Raw genomic sequence first — 23,461 nt, 5'->3', positions numbered from 1 at the left:
GCCGCCATGGCGCCGCCGCCGCGCTGACCGCGCTGCGCCGCCATGGCCGGGGCCATCGCGTCCCGCATGAGCTTCAGCTCCCTGAAGCGCAAGCAGCCCAAGACCTTCACGGTGCGCATCGCCACCATGGACGCCGAGATGGAGTTCAGCTGCGAGGTGACGGCCCGCGCGGGCGCGGGGGTCCCGGGAGGGGGACGGGCCCCCCAGACCCCCCCGGAGCCCTGAGGGGCCCGGAGCCCCCTCCCGGTCCCCCCCACCCTCCGCCGGTTCCCGGGGCCTGCCCGGGGCCAGCAGCGGCGCTGCCTTGTTTTGGTTATAAATCGGCGTTATCTTGGTGGGATTTTGGTTATAATTGCACATAATTCTGCTTATAATCCGGCTTTTTTTTTTTTTTTTTGTAGTAATTCACCGTTGCTTTGGTTATGAATTAGTGTAATTTGGCTTTACTTTCGATATAACTTGGCTTTGTTTCGGTTGTAATTCAGTGTTATTGTGTGTGTAATCCAGTTATATCCTGGTTATAGTTTGGCTTTATTTTTGTTATCATTAATTCTTATTATGTGTGTAATTCAGCATTGTTTTGGTCATAAATTGGCTTTTTTCTGGGTATAATTTGGCTTTAGCCTGGGTGTAATTTGGCATTATTCTGGTTATTATCCATCCTATATTTTGGTTATAATTAAGCTTTATTCTGGCAATAATTCATCTTCAGGTGTGATTTAGGTGTATTTGGGTTATAATTTGGCTGCATTCCTTTATAATTCAGTCTTATTCTGGATGCAATTTGGCATTATTCTGCTTGTAATTCATCCTATACTTTGGCTATAATTCAGCTTCACTCTGGGTATAATTCAGTTTCATCCTGGTTATAATTCAGCTTTATTCTCATTACAATCCAGCTTCCTTTGGGCTCTAATCCCGTGCTGTCCTGCCATCCCAGCCCAAGTCACCAGCACACTGTGGCTGTCACAGGGCTTGAGGAATCTCAGTGCCAAGGCCTGAATCCACAGGAATCCAACTCCCAAGTGCTCCACGAACACCCAAGGACAGAATTTTGGCATTTTCCTGAGCTCTTGGCTCACCATGAAGCTGAGGGATGCTCCAGGGGCTTGGGCCTGGCTTTTCTGTGATAATTTCCCTTTTTGGGGCTCTTGGAACTTGTAAAACCTTCTCCCAGGGCGTTGCTGCCAAACCCTGGGATCTGCTCTGCTTTTTCAGCTGATCCTGAGGGCTTGGCCACACAAACACTGAAACCCCAGCCCAACTCTGCATTTAATAGTTTATATTTCATTATCCTGACCCAAACCCTGAGGGATGCCCATCAGCCAAGGGGAGTTTGTCATCACCCATTTCCTGGCTCTGGAAATCTGCTCTCAGCCCTGAAGAACTTCCTGCTTTTCCTAGGGATTGAGGATTTGCTCTGGGCAGCCGTGTGAGCTTCCCACTTCCAGCAGAGTGGGAATGTCCTGGCTCTGTTTTTCCTGGTTTCCCGAGGCTGCAGCAATGACTGATGGTGGAAAGTAAATAATTGTGAATTTCAGTGCTGTGGCCGGGTGTCATTTCCCGCTGGGATCAGGGGAGTTTGTGCAGCCAGGAGGCAGCATTCCCGTGGGATTTGGCTGTGGAGTTGCTCCATGTCCAGCTGACTTTTCTGGGAGGTTCCTGCCAGAGGAACTTGTTGCTGCAGAGAGACTCGTGCAGCTGAAGGAGCTCAGGAGCTGCTGAGGGCTCCTTGTGTTGGAGCTGGTGCTGGGGGGATGCAGATGGAATATTGGGGATGCATGGATGGATGGAGGGATGGATTGATGGATGGATGCAGGTCGCTGATGGGGCTGCTTCACACCTTGTAGGTAAGGAGTGAGCTTTCATGGAATTATGGAACGGTTTGGGTGGGAAGGGACCTTAAAGCCCATCCAGTGCCACCCCTGCCATGGCAGGGACACCTCCCACTGTCCCAGGCTGCTCCCAGCCCCAGTGTCCAGCCTGGCCTTGGGCACTGCCAGGGATCCAGGGGCAGCCCCAGCTGCTCTGGGCACCCTGTGCCAGGGCCTGCCCACCCTGCCAGGGAACAATTCCTAATTCCCAATATCCCATCCAGCCCTGCCCTCTGGCACTGGGAGCCATTCCCTGTGTCCTGTCCCTCCATCCCTTGTCCCCAGTCCCTCTCCAGCTCTCCTGGAGCCCCTTCAGGCCCTGCAAGGGGCTCTGAGCTCTCCCTGGAGCCTTCTCCTCTCCAGGTGAGCACCCCCAGCTCTCCCAGCCTGGCTCCAGTCCCTGGTGCATCTCTGTGGCTTCCTGGCCTTGCTGCAAGCCCGGGGCAGCCCAGCTGGAGGTGTGGGTTTTACCCAAGCACTCTCTGAGCAGGGCAGCTCCCTGGCTGGATCTCTGTGCCAGTTTTTGTGTTGCACTTGGGAGGCTCTGGGGAAAGCTCCTCGTTGTGCTGACTGTGCAGAAGCACCCGTGGGACAGAGGGATCAGACACACCTCGAGTGGCTGGGCTGGGAAGGTGGCCCAGGGAAGGGCTCATCTTCCTCTACACCCTCAGTGAGAGCCAGGAATGGAGTTTGTGCCCTCCTGAGAGCCAGTGGGGTGGGAGAGTCGATTATTTGGGACAGATTATGCTCCTTACTGAAGGAGCCTGGCCCCTATCCCAAGGTTTGCCAGAAGAAGAATGAGCAGCACTGTTTACCCACTATCTGTGTGCTTTGAGATGCCTTTGGGCAGGAAGGAGAGGGAAATCTGCCTCACAAACACTTGAGAGGATCAGTGGAAGGAGGTGCAGTGGGAATCCTGTGGTTTGGGGGCTCTTGAGATGTGTTTTTGTGGCCTGTGAGTGGCACCTTGTGCTGGTGTGATGGTGTTCACAGAGATTCTTGGATGAGGGAAGAGACAAGGATCTGACTCCATGTTTCAGAAGGCTGATTTATTATTTTATGATATATATTACATTAAAAATATACTAAAAGAATAGAAGAAAATATTTCATCAGAAGGCTGGCTAAGAATAGAATAGGATGGAATGATAACAAAGGTTTGTGGCTCGGACTCTGTCCAAGCCAGCTGGGCTGTGATTGGCCATTAATTACAAACAACCAACATGGGCCAATCACAGATGCACCTGCTGCATTCCACAGCAGCAGATAACCATTGTTTACATTTTGTTCTTAAGGCCTCTCAGCTTCTCAGGAGGAAAAATCCTAAGGAAAGGATTTTCCATAAAAGATGTCTGCGACATGCTGACAGGGACAGGGAGCTGCTGCTCTGTTGGATGTCTGGAGTTGGTCTTCCATGATCCCTGGGGGTTCCTCCCAGCTCAGGATATTCCATGATTCCATGACCCAGCCATAGCTGCTGGAGACTCACCTTCTCTCTCAGTGCTAATTTTTCAGTCTGCTCCCTAGAAATCCCCAGCTGTGCATTTTAAGGGATTAAACCTGCTTTGCATCTGTTTATTCTGCAGTTGATGTCTCTAAATTGAGCCTAAATCTAAAATAATTCCTAGAAATGAAGTCTTAATCTTTCTAACACGGCGGTGCAGATTAATAATCACTGTTGGGTTTTCACTTTAAAGACTTCAAATTTGTTTGGGGAAATCTTGGAGGCACGAAGCGAGTGTCTTCCTTTTGTTACTTCCATCTCGGAGGTTTGAGCTGTACCTAATTAATTGATAACATCTGGAGGAAGGGTAGACATTTGCATAGCTCTTGAATCCCTGAGCTAAAGCAACCCCAGCTGCTTCACCTTCCTGAGAGCCTTGGACAGCCACGTGGAGGCCTCTTCCCTGGGAGGATGGTGAGGCTGTGGCACAGGGTGCCCAGAGGGGCTGTGGCTGCCCCTGGAAGTGTCCAAGGCCAGGTTGGAGAGGCTTGGAGCAGCCTGGGATGCTGGAAGATATCCTTGTTCAAGGCAGGGAGGTGGAACAAGATGGGCTTTAAGGTCCCTTCCCACCCAAACCATTCTGTGAGTGTCAGGGAAGATGAAGCAGGAAAGCCTTATAAATATGATTGCCTGGCAAAAGATTTTGAGAATATAGAAACTATAAGAGAGATTGAAATGAAAGCAAGCTTTGAGATCCCTCAGTTACTGAACAACTGGAAAACAATGGTGTGGCCAGCTGAAGGTAATTCCCTTTTGATGGAACAACACCCTCTGCTTGCAGACAGGCCCAAGGGTCAGAGCAGCCCCTGCAGCTTGGCAGAAGGGGCCCAAAGAGGAGTTTTTAGGGTTTAAAATGTAGCACAGGAGGGTAATGTCATGATTCTTATAGGCTGTATGGAAATGCTGTAGGATTTGTATCTTGTCCTAGATTGGTTAGTGAGAATTAGAATATTCAACACAGAAGAAGATTTATTGTATTGGAATGGGAACGTCGCTCTCTTACCCTTTTACTCTCTCACCCTCTCATCCTCTCTGCCCCTCTCTTCTCTCAGGCCTGCTCCAGCTGTGGCTGGCAGCTCCCAGCAGGGCCCTGCACCCAGGCCCTTTGCAATGAACCCCAAGTTCCTGACCTGGCCTCAGAGATCTCTGCTCTCTGTCCGTCCCGACTGTGCTACCCCTGACGCTCCTACACATGAGTTATTCAGTAATGAAAACTCCCTGGTGTATTTGAGTCCACATTCAAACACTGTTTATCCCACATCTCTGGGATGGTGCAGCTGATGTCAGGTTGGTCTCCCCCCCCTACCATGTACAGTTTTTTCCCCTCTCACAACCAAGTTCCCTGGCTGGTGGGAGAACCCCTCCATCTTTCCCTTGGTCTCCTGGATGTCTTTCCCAATTTCTTCCTCTTGCAGTGCTCAGCCCTGTTAGTGTTTCTCCTTCTCAGAGCCACTGCCCATTTTCCAAAGGGTGTGTTTTTCCCTTTCTGTTGTGTTGTGATTTTGGGCTTGAATCCTGCAGGGATGATCACTCCATCAAGGTGCAGCTCGCTGCCCAACTGCTTCCCAAAATTTATCTTTTGGTGTCTTAAAAATGAATTGGAAAAGCTTTACAGCCAGCCTGGAGAAACAGCTTAAGTGTTCAAGCAGCGAGAAAGGCAGGTTTGTGCTGATGTATTTGCTGGTCTAAACATGCATCCAGTTATTGCTTCAGTGCTTAAGCTGTTCCTCTCTGTCCAGAGGATAATCCTGGTTGGAAGGGATCTTTATTTTAACTCAGTGCAGGGCCAGTTGGATGAGGTTGGATGTAAAGCCCTTGTAAGTAGAAGAGTCCTGATTTTGGCCACGTGTGGCCGAGTGCTGCCCCTTTGTCACCAGACACAGGGACTTGTGTAGCTGAGCTGCAAAGCTCGTCTTCTGGAACAGGAACAACCAAGGATTTGGTGGTGGAAATCCGGCTGGAAATGAGTTTTTGAGGAAGAGCTGGTGCAGTAAATCCGAGCTGAGTTTTGAGCTGTGTCCAGTCACTGCACCAAAATAAAAAGACAGGAGGAGGAAATCAGGGAGCAGAGTGCCCTTGGCTTCCTTCTGCATTGCAGGATACTTGGAAGGGGGTTTGTAAAGATCCATACATTCCCAATTTCAGGCAGCAGGGTGCTGGTAGGGACAGTGACCTCTTGATGCTGCAAAGCTTCAAGAGTGGACACAAACTTAACAGGAAAAGAGCAGTCTGTGTGCAGGAGCAGCTGTTTAAAAAAGCTGAGAGAAATAATCCCCCTCAGCTACAACATGATCCCAAATAAATTGTTGGGATACCAGATGTCAGGTCAGTGTTCTGTTCCTCCATGTGCCTGTGTGTCCTGATCTTGTGCCAGCACTCAGGAGGATGTACTGCTCTCTTTGAATCTGAGACACAGCAGGTAAGGGCTGTTTCCTCACTCATATCTCAGAGGGGTTTATGCCCCAAAACCTCAGAATTTCTGATTCACACCAGTGACATTTGGGAGTTGGTGTTTTGGAGGTGTCTTGCTTGGTGCAGTTAATTTCCTTAGGTTGTGCTTGTGACTTGTGGACATGGATCCTCTTTGGCTTTGGTGCTTCACCCTGCCCCTGAGAAGTTCTCTGGATCCCTGCTCCTATCACAGCCTCTTCCAAGCCAGTAGGAAACTCCTGTTGCTTCTCTCCAAAGACTGTTCAAAACTGCTGTCAATCCCCAGGTTCTGTTAATTAATCCAGAGGGGAAGGAGGGGAGGGCATTTGGGACAGTAAATCTTTTGGTGTGTAGACTCCAGTTTTGATGCTCTTTAATACCTCTTTTTTTTTTCTTTGTACAGGCAGTGTCTTTCAAGTAGGTGGTTTTTGAAATTAAAGGTACTTGAACAGGGAAGCAGCCCTGGGAATAATCTTCTTGAAGCTGGGAGGCAGCACTGGTAGGGAATGACACAGCCCTGGAGATGGGAAGAGAGGAATTTAACCTGGCATCACCCTGGGGGGAGCCACTGGCTGCACCTCGCAGCCCAGCTGAGCTGTGCTCTGTCTGTGTCTGTGTTCAGAGCTCAGCAGTGCTGAGGGCTCATCAGGGCAGCTCAGGCCAGGCTGAAACACCCCCAGTCCATCAGCAATCAGCTCCTGCATGGGGGGAAAGCCTGGGGCTGTCCCTTCTGGGCAGGGAGCAGTGCTGTGCTGCACAGGTGTAAGTGCAGCTCTGGACAATGTTACAGCTCTGTGCATCCTCAGCAGAGCTCCCTGCAGGATCCAAACCCTCCTTTCCTCCTCTTGGAGCTCCTTGCTCTGCACTGAGCTGCTCCTTGACCCCGTAACTCTTCATCTGTGTGAGCCCAGCTTACAGGGTGAGGTGAGGCTTTGGGACAAGGAATCATGGAATGGTTTGAGTTGGGAGGGACCTTAGAGCTCATCCAGTTCCATCTTCTGCCATGGGCAGGGACACCTTCCACTATCCCAGGGTGCTCCAAACCCCATCCAACCTTGGCCTTGGACACTGCAGCCACAGCTTCCATCCGTTCTTACAGGGAACAATTCCTAATTCCCAATATCCCATCCTCCCTGCCTTTTGGCAGTGGGAGCCATTCCCTGTGTCCTGTCCCTCCATCCCTTGTCCCCAGTCCCTCTGCAGCTCTCCTGGAGCCCCTTTAGGCCCTGCAAGGGGCTCTGAGCTCTCCCTGGAGCCTTCTCCTCTCCAGGTGAGCACCCCCAGCTCTCCCAGAGAGAGGGAGGCTCCAGCATCTCTGTGGCCTCCTCTGGACTCTCTCCAGCAGCTCCAAGTTCTTCCGGTGCTGGGACCCCGGATCTGGAGGCAGCTCTGCAGGTGAGGTGTCACCCGAGCGGGGCAGAGGACACATTGTCACCAGTTGTTGTCCCCTGCCTGTCCCCTGGCTCTGTCTGGTCACAGCCTCCTGTCCCTGGCGTTGCTGCTCCGTCTCTGTCTCGGGCAGACACCCCGGAACGTGCTTGGCTGCACCATCTGCATCCTCACGCCTGGGCGCATTCTTGGCCTCCTCGGTGGTTAACAGAAATAAGGTTTTAATTAAAAGCTCATTATCGAGTTGTCGTGTAGCATTAGTAAATAAAAATAACTTTTACAGCCCAGCCCTGTGACTCAGTAAGTGGCAATTGAAAATATTTGACATCACTTTATTTAAAACAAAATTGACGAATATTACATTTTTGATTCCCTATTTGCTCCAAATGGGCTTTAAATCTAAATAAATGGTTGTCTGTGGCACTGTGGTTATCATTCAGGTCCAGAAGGAGAAATAAGTGTGGTCTGCAGTCTCAAAATCATCTCCATTTCAGTTGTAAACTGTTGCAGCTGGGTGGTTTGGGCATCTCCTGTGGGATGGGGGTTTGGAATAGCTGCAGCCTGCATCCATTTCCTCATTCCCAGGTGGAGGGTTAGTGAAGGGATGCTCTGCTCAGGCCCAGCTCTCTCCCTTCTGCCCTCTCCATCCCTGTTTCAGTGAAGAGGTGTTGTGTTCTCTTGTTAAAGTTTGATTCTAAACAGGAATAACTTCACTCGCAGCACTTTTTCTTGGGGCTTGGTCCCCTTTTCCCAGCAGTCCTTTGGCTGTCGTGTCACAGCAGGGGCTCCTGCCTCTGTTTACATCCCTAGCATAGAGCTAACGCCTAATAAAATTATCTGCAAAGCAAAAAAGCCATTTTCTGTGTTATTTACGGGTAAATTGGTGCAGTAAAATACTCTGTAAATGTGAGTCATTTCTGCAAGGTCATGCCTTAACCTTATCCCATGGGTGGTGTGTGCAGAGACTGCTGCTTTGGGTTTCCCTGGGAAGCAGCTCGGCCTTGGTGTCCTCTGCTCACTTTTTTGTGCCCTTATTGCCCACCCTGGTCCCAGGAGGAGCTGAAGCCCCAGGGGTTTGTGTTTGTGATGAGGGGAAGGTGAGATCTTCATCTGTGCCCCCTGAGCAGAGCCAGGTTCTGTCCCCTGGAGTTTGGACACCTCCCTGTTGTCCGAGGAGAGCCTCTTATGTGAGGAACCTAAATATTAAATTAAACCCATCTCTCTTGCCTCCCCTTTACCACATTTGACATTGTTGGAAGAAGCATCAGCCTGACAATGTTTTGGGAATCTCTTTTCTGTGTAGATCCCTCACTCAGCCCTCTCCATGCAGGATGGTTGCACCCCCTTGTCCCTTGCTGCCCATTTTTAGACTTGTGGAATCTTCTGAGCTGGAAGAGACCCACAGGGATCATCCTCCCCAATCTCACCCTGTCCATCCCTGGCAGTGCTGTCCAAAGGCTCCTGGAGCTCTGGCAGCCTCGGGGCCGTGCCCATTCCCTGGGGAGCCTGGGCAGTGCCAGCACCCTCTGGGGGAAGAACCTTGCCCTGATCTCCACCAAAACCTCCCAGCACAGCTCTGTTCCCTGGCTTGCCCTCCTTCCTTGTCACCCCTGATGAGAGGACCAGACAACCCTTCTGCTCATTTTTGGAGCTGCTTTATCGAGTGGGGAGCTGAGGAGCAGTTGTGAAACTTGACAGAGAGGTTATGCTCCGAAATAAATCGCGCAGTTGCCTGCGAGTTGGAAATTACTCCCGGTGCAGGTTAATAAATAATGCAAACCCTGTTAATAGATGCCAAATGCGCCGTCTCCGCCAGAGAAAAAGATGATGCCAATAATCTGGGCTGGAAATACTCAGTTCTAGCCACTGGCTGGAGAGTTTTCAGTGTTTAGTGCTGTTAATTTAAAATGCTTTGCTGATAGATTGTAACCGCTCTGTACTTAGTAAAGAACACAAACAGCTCGGTGGAGTAACAGCCTGTTTATAACGCACCTCATTCCCGTGTCCCTTCTGCAGCTCCTGAATCCCTGCAGCCACCTGTGCTGTGATCCTGCTAATGGGAAAGGAGCTGCAAATGTCAGAGGTGATGCCTGCAGCACAGGGAGGCTGCTGGAGTGACGCATCCCTCTCTGTCCTGACGGTCACATTGAGGTTATCATGATGGAGCTTTTTGCTGGGAGATGGAGCTTTGTTACAGCATCGTGCCAGCCACCCCAGCATACGGCTGAGAAGGGCTTTTCTGCTCAGAGCTCCTTAGTTTTGTTTTCAGGAGCTCAGAAAGGCTTGTAAAATCATCTTTGTGCTTCAGGTGTCGCTTGAGTGCCGTGCAGGGAATAGCATGACCGGACACGGTGTGGATGGGAACGGCCAGCCTGTCCTGGCTGTCCCCCAGACTCTCTGGACAGCAGCTCTGTCCATCCCCTCATGCCCTGGAGGGGCGTTTTATCTCGTAGTTTACAACCACAGAATGTGGCAGTTAATGACACAGAGCCTGTAAAGTATGGGTGAGGAGGGCTGAGGTCCTGGATGTCTGTAAAGCAGTTGGAGTTCAGCTGTCAAAAGATGCCACTTGAATGCAGATGGTTATTTTAAGTACCGAGGTGTGGAGGGAAATCATGTCTGTTGGAATAAAGGTGGCTGCTGATCATTGATATATTTAATGAAGGTAATTCAGCACAGTTGGGGAGGATATGTGCTCTGTTATGGCTGGAGTCTTGAGCATTGTGCAAGAATGTTAAATGTCTATTCCTGCCACCACAGAAACGCTGGTGACAAAGCGCTGGTGTAAAATGCAGCAGCAGAAGCCTCACTTAAAATACAGTCCCTTAAAAAGGGGCTCGTAAAAAAAGGAGAGAGAGTTTTTAATGCAAGCAGCTAGTGATAGGGAAAGGGGGAATGGTTTTAAACTAAAAGGGGAGAGATTTAGGTTAGGTGTCAGGAAGAAATCCAGCTGTGGGACCCTGGCACAGGGTGCCCAGAGCAGCTGTGGCTGCCCCTGGATTCCTGAAGTGTCCAAGGCCAGGCTGGACAGGGCTTGGAGCAGCCTGGGGCAGTGGAAGGTGTCCCTGCCCATAGCAGGGGTGGCTCTGGGTGGTCTTTAAGGTCCTTTCCCACCCAAACCATTCCAAAGGGGGTCAGAACCCTTTGGATGGTTGATGGGTTCAAAACCCATCCCATCACCAAGTTAAAACTGCACAAAGCCCCTGCTTTAATTCCCAGTGCTGCTCTTCAAAACAAACGGTGGTTTGTGTTTTGAGAGGAAACCTTTGGGTCCTGTCAGCTCTTGGGCACGGTTTGGGTACCTGAGGTGGTTCAGTGAGGAGTCACAGCCAGTGGAAATTCCAGGTTTAACTCACTGATCCCATGGGATGTGGAGCCACGACCTGCTGCCATCAGCAGCCTGTCCTGGGAAGCTTTGGTGCAGGCACTGCTGTGCTGAGACTGAGATATGGTCTTAGAGAAGGAAAAACAGCCCATAATGCTTTATACAAAGCAGTTTAGTGAAGAAATAGTCTTTTGCTGGCAGCCTGCTTTTATGTGCCTGCAAAAATGGTACCAAATAGCTCTTTTAATGGGCCTCACTCTGTTTTGTCTGAGCCCTCGAATTAACCTCCCACTTAAAATCATAGTCAGGAAAAGATCTTCTGCAGTCTGAGCCATCCTGTGCCGAGCTGGAGCCCATCCCGGGGGCTGGAGGATAGTGAAATGTGTGAAATTAGGGGGGTTATAATTCCAGCACTGCCAAACTTGCTGCTCCTGGCGTTTTGACCCCGAGGTGTTGACAGCGCCCGATGCGAATGGCGGCGAGCGCTCCGGGGGCGGTGTTTGTCGGGAGGGTGGCGGCGGCTTTGTCCTATTCCGGGACTGTCATTGCCTGTGTCTGTGCTCCCCGGGAAGGGGGAGAGCAGTGACGGAGTCATCGCTTGAGCTGGGCCCGGCTGTGCCCACAAGGCGGCAGTGGGTGACAGCGGGAGCAGCCCCGGCGTTAGTATTGATGTGTCCAGGTGGCACCAGGATTGAGTTGTAGTGACAAGAGAGCGCGAGAGATCTGTTTGCCCAAGGGCTTTGGAGTAATGGCCATATGTCTCGGTCCAGCAATTGTTTGCAGCGTGCAGATGGAAGACCAAAGTGGCTTTGGCATATTAGATTCACGTGGTTTATGTCCCTCTTCACCTCTCTGCCTCCCAACACCTCCCGGTTTTATGAGCGAACTCCAGTAGCATCATGGATGCAGCTGCAGGATTGCTCCAAGGACATGGTCCTTGAGCAACCAATTTTCTCTGCTCCTTGGCTGCTTCTGTCACCAACATTTTCAGCAGAAAATGCAGTTTAACTCTATCAAAATGTGCTCCCAGAGAACTGCTGACTTCAGTGGTAGGGATGGGGATTTTGGAGCTCTTTTTTCCCTTCTATCTGTGCAGGGTCGCTGGCTCTCGATGCTCCGTGCAGGGATTGTGTCACTGCTGATTTTGTGGCTCCTCTCTCCAAACCCCTGGTGCTGATGGTGGTGCTTGTGCAGGGCTTCCTGGGCCTGTAGGGAGACACATTAAAGCCACCAAGGAGCAATTAAAGGGGATTTTTATTCCCTCCTGGCAACAGGCAGGAACCTAAACATGTCAGGAGCCTTAACCTGAGCTTAACAAGAGCCTAAATTGAGCCCTTAGTTTCCCAGGGCAAGAAACAGGGACTTTATGGTGTCATTTTTTGGAAAAGGGGGGAAATCACATTTCAGTTTCCTACTGAGGGAGGAGCTGGTGATCTGCAGATGAGATCAGATGGAAAGAGATAACATGTGCCTCCTTAGAGTGTTTTCATGTCTGTACCAGATGCATTCACAGGGGTTTAAAGTTGACCTTGAGAGGTGAAAACAGTGCATTTGGGTGAACAGAGAGAAGTTCTGAAATCCACCTTTATAACTCTGCTTCCTGTTTGCTCTCTGGCAGGTGAAGTGGAAAGGGAAGGACCTGTTTGATCTGGTGTGCAGGACCCTGGGACTGCGGGAAACCTGGTTCTTTGGGCTGCAGTACACCATCAAGGACACGGTGGCTTGGCTCAAAATGGACAAGAAGGTTGGAACCAAAGTTCACAAAATCCCAGAATGGTTTGGGTTGGAAGGGACCCTGAAGCTCATCTCATTCCAAGCCCTTGCCATGGACAGGGATATTTCCCTTGAGAGGTTGTGTGGGATAACAAAGGAGAATGTCCTTCTGTCTGAATGCCTGGGGTTGTGTGGTGGGTGAGCTGGGACAGATGCACTTAAATCCCATCTCTGTGCTATCTGGGGGTGTCAGACTGGGAAAAGCTGGCAGATGTGCCCCATCCCAGCCTCTGTGCACACCGAATCCCCTGGAGACATTTTGGGACCCAGTCATGCTGGGGTGCTGCACTTCAGGTGACTGCAAAGCAAATGAAATTTAAAACTGTCTCTTTTGTGCCCCTGAACACAAAACCATCAGCAGAAAAGTGGAGTTGCCTCTTGGTCTGTTGTTGAGAAATATAGAGAGCTTGGGAGGAGGAAAAACCAGAGTGAAAAGGAGATGGGGGTGAGAGAGGAAATACTTCCCAAATCTGGGAGGGGAGGGTTTTGGAGGTGTCAGCTGTGGCTTGTTCACATCCAAAGGATGTGACACTACAGCCAGATGGTCAGGGACACCGAGGAGGACCTGGGTGTCTCACCTCTCAGGCTGAGTTTTAAACCAACATTTAACTGGGCAGTAGCAGGGCAAGGTGGTAAGAAACACCAGTGAGATAAACTCAGTGCAGGAAAACAAGGAGAAGGTCGGGTGGTGGCGCAGCAGGATCCAACATCTCTCTGCAAGTATCAGGAGAGGCAACGAGCACGTGGCAGATCAGGATCAACCTTCACTGTCTCATTTCTCATGCTGTTTGTTTCTGCCTTTTTTTGTTCCCTTGCATCATTAGGAGTGTCAGAAATGTTTGTTTTCTTTTTTTAACTACAGTGTTTGAACTATTTAGGTCTGTTCTAAATGTCTAAAAGTGTCTGACAGAATATGTGCTCATCTGAACAGAAGGGAGCTGGGTCTTGCCTTGAAAAAACCAAATGGCTTTTGTATCCCACAGGTCCTGGATCATGATGTTCCCACAGAAGAGCCCAAAACTTTTCACTTCCTGGCCAAATTTTATCCTGAGAATGCAGAGGAGGAGTTGGTCCAGGAAATCACCCAGCACCTGTTCTTCCTGCAGGTAGGAGTCAATACACACTGCTATCCAACCTGAGGGAGAGGGAACCAGGATGAGCAGAAGGTCCCAGGGTCAGAGAGTTGGTCAGCAGAGTGTGCTCCACATCCTTATGTTCACACCTCTCCAAAGGGACTTGTCTTTAACAACAGAAGCTTCCTAAAATAGGTGAAGGATGGTTTTTGTGGAGGAAGCAGCTTGCCCAGACTGGCAGACCTCTGAACTGGCAGTTGAGAAGGATGAGGTGATCCATTATATCCATGGGGGGTGGCTCAGGGACATGGATCTGGCAGCCAAGGGCTCGTGTCCCTCTGCAGGGTGTGGGATGAGCTGTGCTGAGGGGTGGCAGCTGCCTTTGGATGTGACAGCAGTGTTGTGTGGAGCAGGGGAGTTTGATCCTGGAGAGGAGAGTGCAGCCAGCAAAGTTCCCCTCCTCACCAAACAGCCTTCAGGTACCTGGGGCAGAACGTCCCAGCAGCTCAGCTCTCTGATGGAAAAACAGAGCAGGAGGGGAAACCTCACAGTCTCACCTGCCCCAGGAACTCCTGCCCTACAGGAAAGCATTTGGAAGCTCTGGTGAGCGCATCTTGGTTGGGTCTTTTTATTTAAATTATTCTACAAAACTTTGTGTCCTGAGAAATCAGTTCAGCTGATGATGTGGCAGTGCTGCACGGCTGGTAACAAGGAGCTGCTATCACAGGAGCTCTCTTTCAGAGACATGATCAATTTTCTGCCACAAAATCCATTTTCTGACACATTCTTCCTCAGAAGAGTTGTGTCAAGCATGGTTGCAGGGAACAGAGCCCTCCTAGTCAGACTTCTGGGTATTCACTGGGATGTTTCAGCTGTTCTCTGGCTGTTAATTTGAAGATAAATTACAAAAAATTTTTTTTAAGTCACTCATTCTTAGGTTTTTTACACCAAAGTCAGGACAACCTGGATTTGGGAATACCTCTGTAGCCTACAGGGTGTCCTGCCCTTTCCAAGTGAGCTCAGCAGCCTCTTGATGCTCCTCACTCTTCCAAAGTCCATCTTTTTTCTCCAGAGCCAAAAGTGGTCTAAATGCAAAGTATTCCTGTTAATTTCCAAGCTCAGTCTCGTGCACTGGTGTCTCTGTAGGGTTATTTCTGAATGCCTCATTTGCCAGGAGCTTTATCCACGGTGAGGAAAAATGCTGTTGGCATCTTTGAGAAGGAAAATCAGAGAGGAAAAGCCATTCAAGCTGCATTTTCTAAATGCAGACCATGACTTTGCTGCTGGGATTTGTGTGCTGAGAGGAACCTGGGCTCCTGAATGCGTTTGGGAAACAGGAGCACATCTAAGCTTGTAAACTCTCCTGTTTTTTATCTTGATGCAGCAGAATATCTGCTGTGATTATGTTGTACCCAACTTTGAGGACTCAAAGCACGTTATAAATTCAAATTGATGTTCCTGCATCTCCAACAATCCATTTAAGCCTCCCAGGAAATCGTAGGCTTTTTAAATTTTTTTCCCCTCCTATCTTTAATCAGGAAAATTAAGTGTGTCAACCCAAAAACTATCGAACATGACAGGTTTAATTTTTGAATGCACAGGAGGCAGGGGAGTGGAGCTGTGGCCTCGGGGAGCTGCACGTTGGCTCTCCAGGGAGCGCGCGGGGCTCTGCCTGCTGCTGAAAGCTCTGCCACAGAGGTGACCTGCAGCTCTCTGTGCTGGGATCCAAGGAATTGGCCTCCAGCACAGGTGAGCACTGACTCACAATGAGGCCTGAATGTCCCAGAGCAAAGCTTGCAGTGCTCAGAGACTGCTCTTTTATTTAGCAGCGTGGCTGGATGTCCTATCAATCCGTAGCTCGTGCCTGAAGAGGTTTTATCGCTGTGTTTACATGCAAGGTTCCCCCCCCACACACCCCTTGCCTTTAGCAACAGGATAAAGCTGCTGTCATTTTTCCACATATAAATTTAGCTCTTCTCACCAACCTGTCTGAGGAAGGTGGTCTGTGAAAGCCTGAGCCCTTCTGAGCCGCCAGAGATTTCCTGGGTCTGGACTGTGATTAGTGTTAGGAAAATTGTTAACTCTGTGTGGTTGACAGCTCGAGTTAAAACAAACTGCAGCCATCTGCTGTGACAGTCATGCTCTGCTGTGCTCCACTAAACGTGTGCTATCTGTCCTTTGCTGCTCTGTGTGCAGGTGAAGAAGCAGATTTTGGATGAGAAGATCTTCTGTCCTCCTGAAGCCTCTGTCCTGCTGGCCTCTTATGCTGTCCAAGCCAAGGTAGGCAGCAAGGGATGCTCCAAGGTCCTGCTGGGCTGGTGTTGATCCAGGTGCTTTGTGCTGGAACCCCTTCCTGGGGAAAGGGAAGGCAGGGAAAGCTGTGAAAGCTTGGGAAGTGAAGGGGCTACACCAGCACTGCTGCCTTCTCCACATGGCCGCTTCCTGGCTACTTCCAGATATTGGATGGGTTTTTGATTTCTCTTTCCAGGACTCTTTAGCAAATGCTCTTTAGCTCATTAGCTGCAGAGTCTGCTTGAGTGTGGCTTACTATGGCTCACTTTTGAGCAGGTGAATTCCCTGAGCCTGAGTTTTTTTGGATCTCCTCCCTGCTTTTGCCAGTGTAGCCAGAGGCAAGCCAGCCGTGGGACTCCCAGCTCCACTGCTCCTGCAGAATACTTATCTTGATAATGACTTTATTTCAGTGCTAGAACTGTCACATCCATTTTATTGCACTGTGAAAGGGCTTTTCCTGGCTTCTCCCTTTATCTTGGGTTTGATCTTGGGTGTTTGGCCTCACCAGACAGAGGGAAAAGTCAGTGTTCATTGAATTCCTCTTGTTTCTCTGCTGCATTCTGCTCTGGGCCCAGAGTGGGTGTGTTGTGCTGAGGATTTATTCCAGAGGACACTGTTTTCCAGTCTGGGGTGTGCAGCCTTGGACAGCTTGCCCAGCGCAGAGACTCCTGGGGTGGAGGGAGCAGCCCAGGGTTCAGTGGCTGGGACACTGTTGCACTTAGGGACAATAATTTGTCCCTGTGTATGCACAACATGTGCTGCTCCTCAGTTAACAGTTCCTGGAGCTCAGCTCCAGTTTGGGTGTGCAAAGATCCTGTTTTGGGAGGGAGAGGAGCAACTGCAGTCTGAGCAGAGCCCAGCCATGTTGTCTCTGCACCTCCTGCTGGTTCTGACTCTGGGTGGGATTTTGGGAAGGTTTGGCTCACAGGACCACAGGCAGGTGGCTGTGCCCTGGTTCTGCAAAGTCCAGCTGTCCTTGAGGAGCTTGGCTGTGGAGAGGTTTAGGAGGAGCAGCTCTGTGGGACCATCATTGCTGACAGTACAGGAGAGGGGATTTGGCCCTGTTGCCAGCAGAGAGGGCCTGATCCAGGTTGTTTTTTCCCTTTGCCATATAATTTTCTCATAAGTCTTCAGCTCACACTCTGAGTAGAGCCCTGGGTGCCATGTTCTTTGATGGGGTTAGAATTTACAAGAAATTGGTGTTTTCTCCTCATAATCAGAGTATTGATGAAACCATGTTTTGTTCAAGAGACTCATCAGCTGGGCAAAGAAAAGTTGCTTTCAGAAATGTTTCTGTTTGTGTGAAACATTCATCACTCTTATTAGAGTGCATGAGTAAACACTTCCTTGGCTTTCCTTCCATTGACCTGAGCTGAGGATACGTAGGGAATGACTTTTCTGGCTGCCAGAATGAATAAATGTTGGGTAAATATTGAGCTCTGTTACCTCATGGCCGGGACAGCTCCTTGGGTACAGGCTGTGACTTGGTGCAGGTCGGTTGTGCCCTCCCCTTTGTCCCCCTGGCACCTTGAATGTCCTGGGGCATTGGGAGGAGCTCACATGGAGTCAGAGCAGTTCTGACCATGCTGAGATCAGGAGAAGGTGGAGCAGGGATGACTTTTCTGCTTTTCACTAAAGGGTTTTCTTCAGACATCCCTTTCCTTGCTGCCCCTCCAGCCTGGGATTCCCCTCCTCTTTCACTCCCAGCAAAGGTGAAAGCTGAAAGCACATCTTCCATAGGGAGCTGGGAAGAAGGATGTTGCAGGTCATCTCCTTCCAGTTGAATAGGATAATGATGTCCTTCCTGGGCAAGAAAGCAGGCAGAGAGTGCAGTAATTTCACTAATAACATGCTGATTTGCATGATTAGGGCCATAATAGCCTGACACAGCAGCGTGTGTGCATCCAGCAGCCACTTATTGACAGCCAGGTGCTCCTAGTCCATTCACCCCAACCTGAGACAGCAAAGGAAACAGGGGGGTCGTAAAAATAACAGCTTATTTATTTCTCTCTCATTGTGTTCATTTGGGGAATTACTATGTGCTTTCCTCTCCAGCCCTGTTCAAACCACCCACGTGCCTTTTAGAGGTTGGAGGTGGTTCAGGTTTTAAATAGCTGGGAAAGACGTGGGATCAACTGAAAAAAAAATGGGAACATCCAGGAGGTTCTTCTATTTTTTGCCCCTTAAATGCAGGTCGCTGCTGTGCTGCAACTCTCTCAGCACTTCAGACCTTGTAGCCCAGCAAACAGCTCTTTAATTATTATTGTTTTTCCCCCAAACAAGCAATACTTGGTGTTAATTTGTAGCTGAGCGTGCCTGTGTTTATCCAACAGTCTAAGCCGGGTGTATTTATGTGGTAAAGGCAATTCCATGCCCAATCATGAATATTAATCATACAGTTCAATTAACAAGAGCTGAAATTCCATGACAGTTTGAAAGTAATGGTTTAATTGAAAAGGCCTTTAGAAAGTACATTTGCAAAATCATTTGAGCCAACAAATTCTGCAATACTTAAGCCATTTGTTGATTTTTGACTTGTGAATAATTAATGTTCTCATCCAGACTCCCCTCTCAGTACAAATATTCCTCTGGGACACGACAGTATTTTTTAGCACATGAAAAGTCACATAATCCATACTTAGTCTTAGACTTCCGCAGAAGATCACAACAGAAAATAATCATGTTAATCCTATTTACTATTATTTTCATCACCTAAAAATGATTCACTTGCTGCCTGTCCAAAGTTGTTGGAGTTGCTTCCTTCACCAGTGCCACGTTTTTAGTGCTGTTTCCTTTGGAGGGAGGCTCAGGGGCCATGTACTTGCAGAGTGCTGCATCCTGAGGAGCTCCAAGACCTTGGAAGGCAGAGAGTTGCCCCCACTCTTGGATGAAATCCGGGCTGGTTTTGTTCTATTAATTGAAGTCTGAGTCAGTGTTGGTTGTTGTTACATGCTCCCTTTGCATCTGCATTGGCTCCAAATCAATATTTGTGTCTTTAATCCCCACGTGTTGTCTCCCAAGCGCAGAGGTGGGATGTGTGTAGACTTTTGATGCTGAGCTCTGGGTTTGGTGCACGGTGTGAAGGTCCTGGCACAAAAAGGAGGCTGAGAGGAAAAGCCTCCTGACTTGTTGTATGACCACCAGGTGCCTCTTGGTCCTGTGTTTAGAAATTGTCACCATTTGCATTTCCTGAGTGAAGGTTGCTCAGAAGAGCAGGGAGGGAAGGGCTGCCCCACTTGCAAATGAGCGGCTTGAGCAAACGGCGCTGTGCTCGTGCAGTCGGGCACTGTCACCTCTATCACTGCAGAAGTCCTGGTTGCCAGGTGAAGGAAGTGTGGAAGTCACAGCACTCCGTGTACGTGCCTCACATGCTTTGTTCCTCTCCCCCTGAATTTGCTGGGCTGCTGGAGGAGCCGTTTTGCAGCGTTTTCCTGCCCTCTGAGGCCGTGCAGGAGGTAAATTCATTTTCACATGCACCGCAGGGACACGCGGCTCTTCAATCTGTTAATAAGCAGTTTTCTTTCTCAGTCACTTTATATGCTGCTCAAAGAGATGTAAATCTAAACAAATACCAGTAATTAGTGGATGTGCTTAACAAATCTGAATTGGATTCCATGACCCAGTTGAGCAACAGACCCTCTGACAGAAGAGCCACCACCTGCCTGAGAGGAATCTGTCATACTCCTCTAATTTTTTTTGATATTTATTCATTAGAGTGATGAGCAGCGACAGAGGAACTGCCATCTGCCTAACCTGGATCACTGCTATCTGTCAGTTTTTGGGGACAGGTCTCTCTCCCTGTCTTATTTCCTTGTTCCACTACCTGTGGAATCACAAGGACCTCTCAGTCTATAGTCTTGCCCTGCACTGGGAGCAATGTTAATTAGGGCATGATAATGAGAATAGAATAGACAACCATCATCTAGTCCAGCTGGACTGTTGGAGGACATCAACTGGTGATGGTCATCAGCTGAAGTTGTGGCAAGTGGTGGAGTCACCATCCCTGGAAGTGTTCAAAAACTGAGCAGATGTGACTCTTGGGGACCTTAGGGGTGTTCAGTCACAGGCTGCACTTGATCTTGGAGACCTTTTCTGACCTTAATGATTCTGTGATGGTGGGAAATTTTGTTCTTCTCCCAGCTCTGCTGCTTGAGTAGAAGGAGGCTCTTTGTCTCTATTAGCAATGAAATGACAAAGAAACCCAGGTTATTCCCCTTAGAGAGCAGCAGGCTCTGTGCTTGTGGGGTGAAGGGCTGAGCAGGCCGTGTTTGCTGTCTCTCAGGGCTGGCTGTGAGGGGTGAAGTGTTTGACTTGTCCTTGTTGTTAACGTGGGGTGGGTGTGGTGTCTGTGCTTCTCCCCAGTACGGTGACTACGATCCCAATGTCCACAAGCGAGGCTTCCTGGCACAGGAGGAGTTGCTTCCCAAGCGGGTAAGGAGCTCAGCAGCATCAGGGAGTCAGTGTCCAGCTGTCCTGAGGCTGGACATGCTCCTGGGACCTGTCTTGGTGTTTCTGGCTTTCTTGCTGAGCCAGGAGCTGCACTGTGACTTGGTGTCTGTCTCCCACCTATGCCAGGTAATAAACCTGTACCAGATGACTCCAGAGATGTGGGAGGAAAGGATAACAGCCTGGTACGCAGAGCACCGGGGCAGAGCCAGGTGAGCTTGTGCTGCTGGGCTGGGTCAGGGCCGGTCCCCTCCCCTGGAGAGTCACCGGGCTTTGGGAAGCTTGGGCAGGCACTGAATGAGCTCTGCCAGCAGGTTAATCCCAGCACATCTCTGCAGCAGCCTTGGGAAGAGCTCAAAGCTTTTGTTGATGGCTCTGCTTGTGCCTTGCTGTCCCCTGGTCATTGTCGGGGCCTTCAAGAGAATTTAGGAATGATGCAAAGTAAGGACTCACCTGCATCAGGGATCTGGGAGAAGAAATAGGAATTCAAACTATATGGCTGCCTCAGGTGGCAAAATGCTCCTTTTGGAGGATAAACGTAAAGCCATGGATCTGAAACAGTGGCATCCCAGCCAGGGATTTCCTATTTATGCTGAAGGGATTGGGAGGTGAACAAAGCCAGGCCTGGAGTGCTGCATCTCAGCAGCCACTCAAATGCTGGCAACTGCAGAGTGAGATTTGCTCTTGGACTTTATTGATCCTGCCAGCAAAGACAGGATTGACCTGTGTGATAGAGACAGTCCAAGCTTTAAAGCCTGGTGAGTGCTTAGGATCAGCAGGAGCAGCCATGTCCCTCTCTGATCCTCCCAAACACTGTTCCTGCCTGACAGAGATGAAGCTGAAATGGAGTACCTGAAGATAGCCCAGGACCTGGAAATGTACGGTGTGAACTACTTCGCCATCAGGGTGAGTTGGGTGGGTTGGGGGTTCTGTTTTCCTGCCAGGGTGATCTCCGTGTCCCGGAGAGCCAGGAGAGCTGGGAGGTGGCATTTGGGGACCCCACCTGTGCTGAGGGGAGGCAGCAGCTCCTGGTACCCAGTGCTGGGTCACTGCTCGGGGCTGGCTGAGAAGGGAACAGTGGTTCACATCTGACCCTCCCAGTGATTTCTGCTCTTTCCTTTCCTCCTGCAGAATAAAAAGGGCACAGAGCTGCTCCTTGGAGTTGATGCCTTGGGTCTTCACATTTATGACCCAGACAACAGGTTGACCCCTAAAATCTCCTTCCCATGGAACGAGATCCGGAATATCTCCTACAGTGATAAAGAGGTATGGATGTGTCCCACCTCCTCCCTGAGAGCAGTAAGAACACAACTGGGATTTAAAATTATTTCTTTTGGCTTCTCTGTCTGCTGTGCTAGCTCTCACCAGCTTAGCTAAGGGCAGCTCAACTCCTCCAGTTGAAACCTTAATCCAAGCCTTCCTGAAATTGTGCAGGAGTGGGCGTGCAAGGGGTCACTGGGGAGCTGGTTCTCCTCTTTGGTTTCAAATCTTCTATGTAATAATCTTTTCAAAAACCCAAAATTGCTGTTGATGTTCTTAGCCCAAATACCAGAGTTCAGAAGTTAAAATCTCTTCTTTACTGCATATATTACAGTATTTATTACTGTGGATGTATTCTGTATTATGGAATACAGGGAGATGTATTCCTGGGGAGAAGAGCTCTTGCCATCTCATTACATCATCTTGGGTTTCAGGCTGCTGGGCTTGGCATAGCAGCTGGAATCTTTTTAGGAAGTTGAGCAATTTAAGCCCGCTGTTAGATAGTTATTTATTAAATCCAGAGTCTAAATATGGGTCTTTGGGATTGTTGGCCCCCAAACCTAATTGAGAACAGAAGTGCAATTGGCTGAGGAGAGGGGACTGAGCAGCTCCATTTTAAGTCTGAGAGAGCTGCTCAAAGAAACCAGCTGCCTTCATGGTAAGGAAGAGAATTAACTTCTTAATTAAAAATGGTTTTCTAATCTAAACATGATATTGATCAGGGGAGCAGCTAAAGGTTTCTCATCAGCTGCGTTTATTGCATGTCTTGTGAAGTTTCATAAGCAGTAAATCTGTGCTGGAATTGTCTCCACTTGCTTTACTCCTTAAAGAGCTTCAGGACTCTGCCGAAAGCCCAGCACTGAGTGACTTCCAAAGCTTCCCTGCCTGTCACAGTGCAGTGGGAGCTCCCCAGAATGCAGGGACTGACCCCTGCATAATCAGCCTTGCCACAGGGCTGTGTCAGAGCTCTCTCCAGGGGAAGGATGGATCCCTTCCATCAGCTCAATCATCTGTGTCATCAGGTGCCCACGAGCAGGCCTGACCTGATGCAAACAGGGCCAGTAGCTGGGAGCAGCAGCTCTGCTGACACCACACTGGGGGTTATCCCTGCTAACAAAGATTGACTGTTCACACAGAGCTGAAACTCCTCTCCCAGCACGTTCCTGCTGCTGCTCTCAGTGACTGCTGGGGGCCCTGCTGGAGCTCAAATCCAGGGACGTTCATGCACGTCTGCTTTTGTGAAAGTCTTAAAAGATTGGCTCTTAAACTGCCAGAGCAAGGCAGTGCCAGGACAGGGCCCTTTGCAGGCAGGGCCGTGTATTGACAGATCTCCCACTCTAATGGACACACTGTCTGCTCCAGCTCCTCAGCCCGTTATTTCTGTAGTGTGTGGGGGAGTGATGGAATATGTGCATGTCTCCTAAAAAATGCCATCTTGCAGAGCACTCCATCTCTTCAAGTACCCTTTTGATAGTGCAGAGGCTTCTCTCCATCCAAGGGCTGCATTACCAAAGCCCTTGAGGGATTTGTGCCACCACTGGGCTCCCTGTGGGAGAGCTGTGGAGAGGGTGAAGCCAGGCCATGGGTAGGGCTGGTTGGTACATGGACTGTAAATACAACTTAGAGCCAGGGAATAACAGTCTGAATTGTGGGGAAATCTGAGTTCTGGAGAAGAAAATGCATGGAAAATTCTTCTGGGGAGCTCTTGTGAGTGGAGGTGTCAGTGGGAAGGGCAGCAGCTCCTTGCTGTGTTCCTGATGCAGCTCTCCTGCCCTTTTAAATCCCTGACAGGAGAGTACAGCCAGCTGGGAGTTGAGCTCTTCTCCCAGGTAAAAAGTGACAGGATGAGATGAGACAGCCTCAAGTTGTGCCAGGGAAGGTTTAAGATGGATATTAGGGAAAATTCCTTCATTAAAGTGCTGTCAAACCCTCACCCAGACTGCCAAGGAAAGTGTTCAGAACACTTGGGGATGTGGCACCTGGGGACATGGTTTGAGGGTGAACATGGTGCTGTTGGGTTGACGCTTGAGTTTTAGGATCTTGGGCTTTTCCAACCTTAATGATTCTGTGGTGCTGAGCTGGTTCTTCCTCCCTTT

The 23,461-nt window shown here is 49.6% G+C and overlaps 1 protein-coding gene across 4 annotated transcripts in view; it reads left to right on the top strand.

The window, feature by feature from the left end:
* Positions 1–23,461, top strand: part of NF2 (neurofibromin 2) — a 47,056-nt gene continuing 23,595 nt past the window's right edge. For 3 of the 4 annotated variants that reach the window (XM_030958796.1, XM_030958795.1, XM_030958798.1), the window contains exons 1-8: positions 43–156; positions 12,140–12,265; positions 13,278–13,400; positions 15,564–15,647; positions 20,022–20,090; positions 20,235–20,317; positions 20,936–21,011; positions 21,237–21,371. In XM_030958796.1, coding sequence (XP_030814656.1) covers positions 43–156; positions 12,140–12,265; positions 13,278–13,400; positions 15,564–15,647; positions 20,022–20,090; positions 20,235–20,317; positions 20,936–21,011; positions 21,237–21,371 — 810 coding nt within the window. Of the gene's footprint in view, positions 157–12,139; positions 12,266–13,277; positions 13,401–15,563; positions 15,648–20,021; positions 20,091–20,234; positions 20,318–20,935; positions 21,012–21,236; positions 21,372–23,461 lie in introns of all 4 variants that reach the window. The other variant, XM_030958794.1, reaches the window with a different exon arrangement.

This window comes from Camarhynchus parvulus, chromosome 15, assembly GCF_901933205.1.
Source record: "Camarhynchus parvulus chromosome 15, STF_HiC, whole genome shotgun sequence".
NCBI lineage: Eukaryota > Metazoa > Chordata > Aves > Passeriformes > Thraupidae > Camarhynchus > Camarhynchus parvulus.
This window is presented reverse-complemented; position numbering and strand designations above follow the sequence as displayed.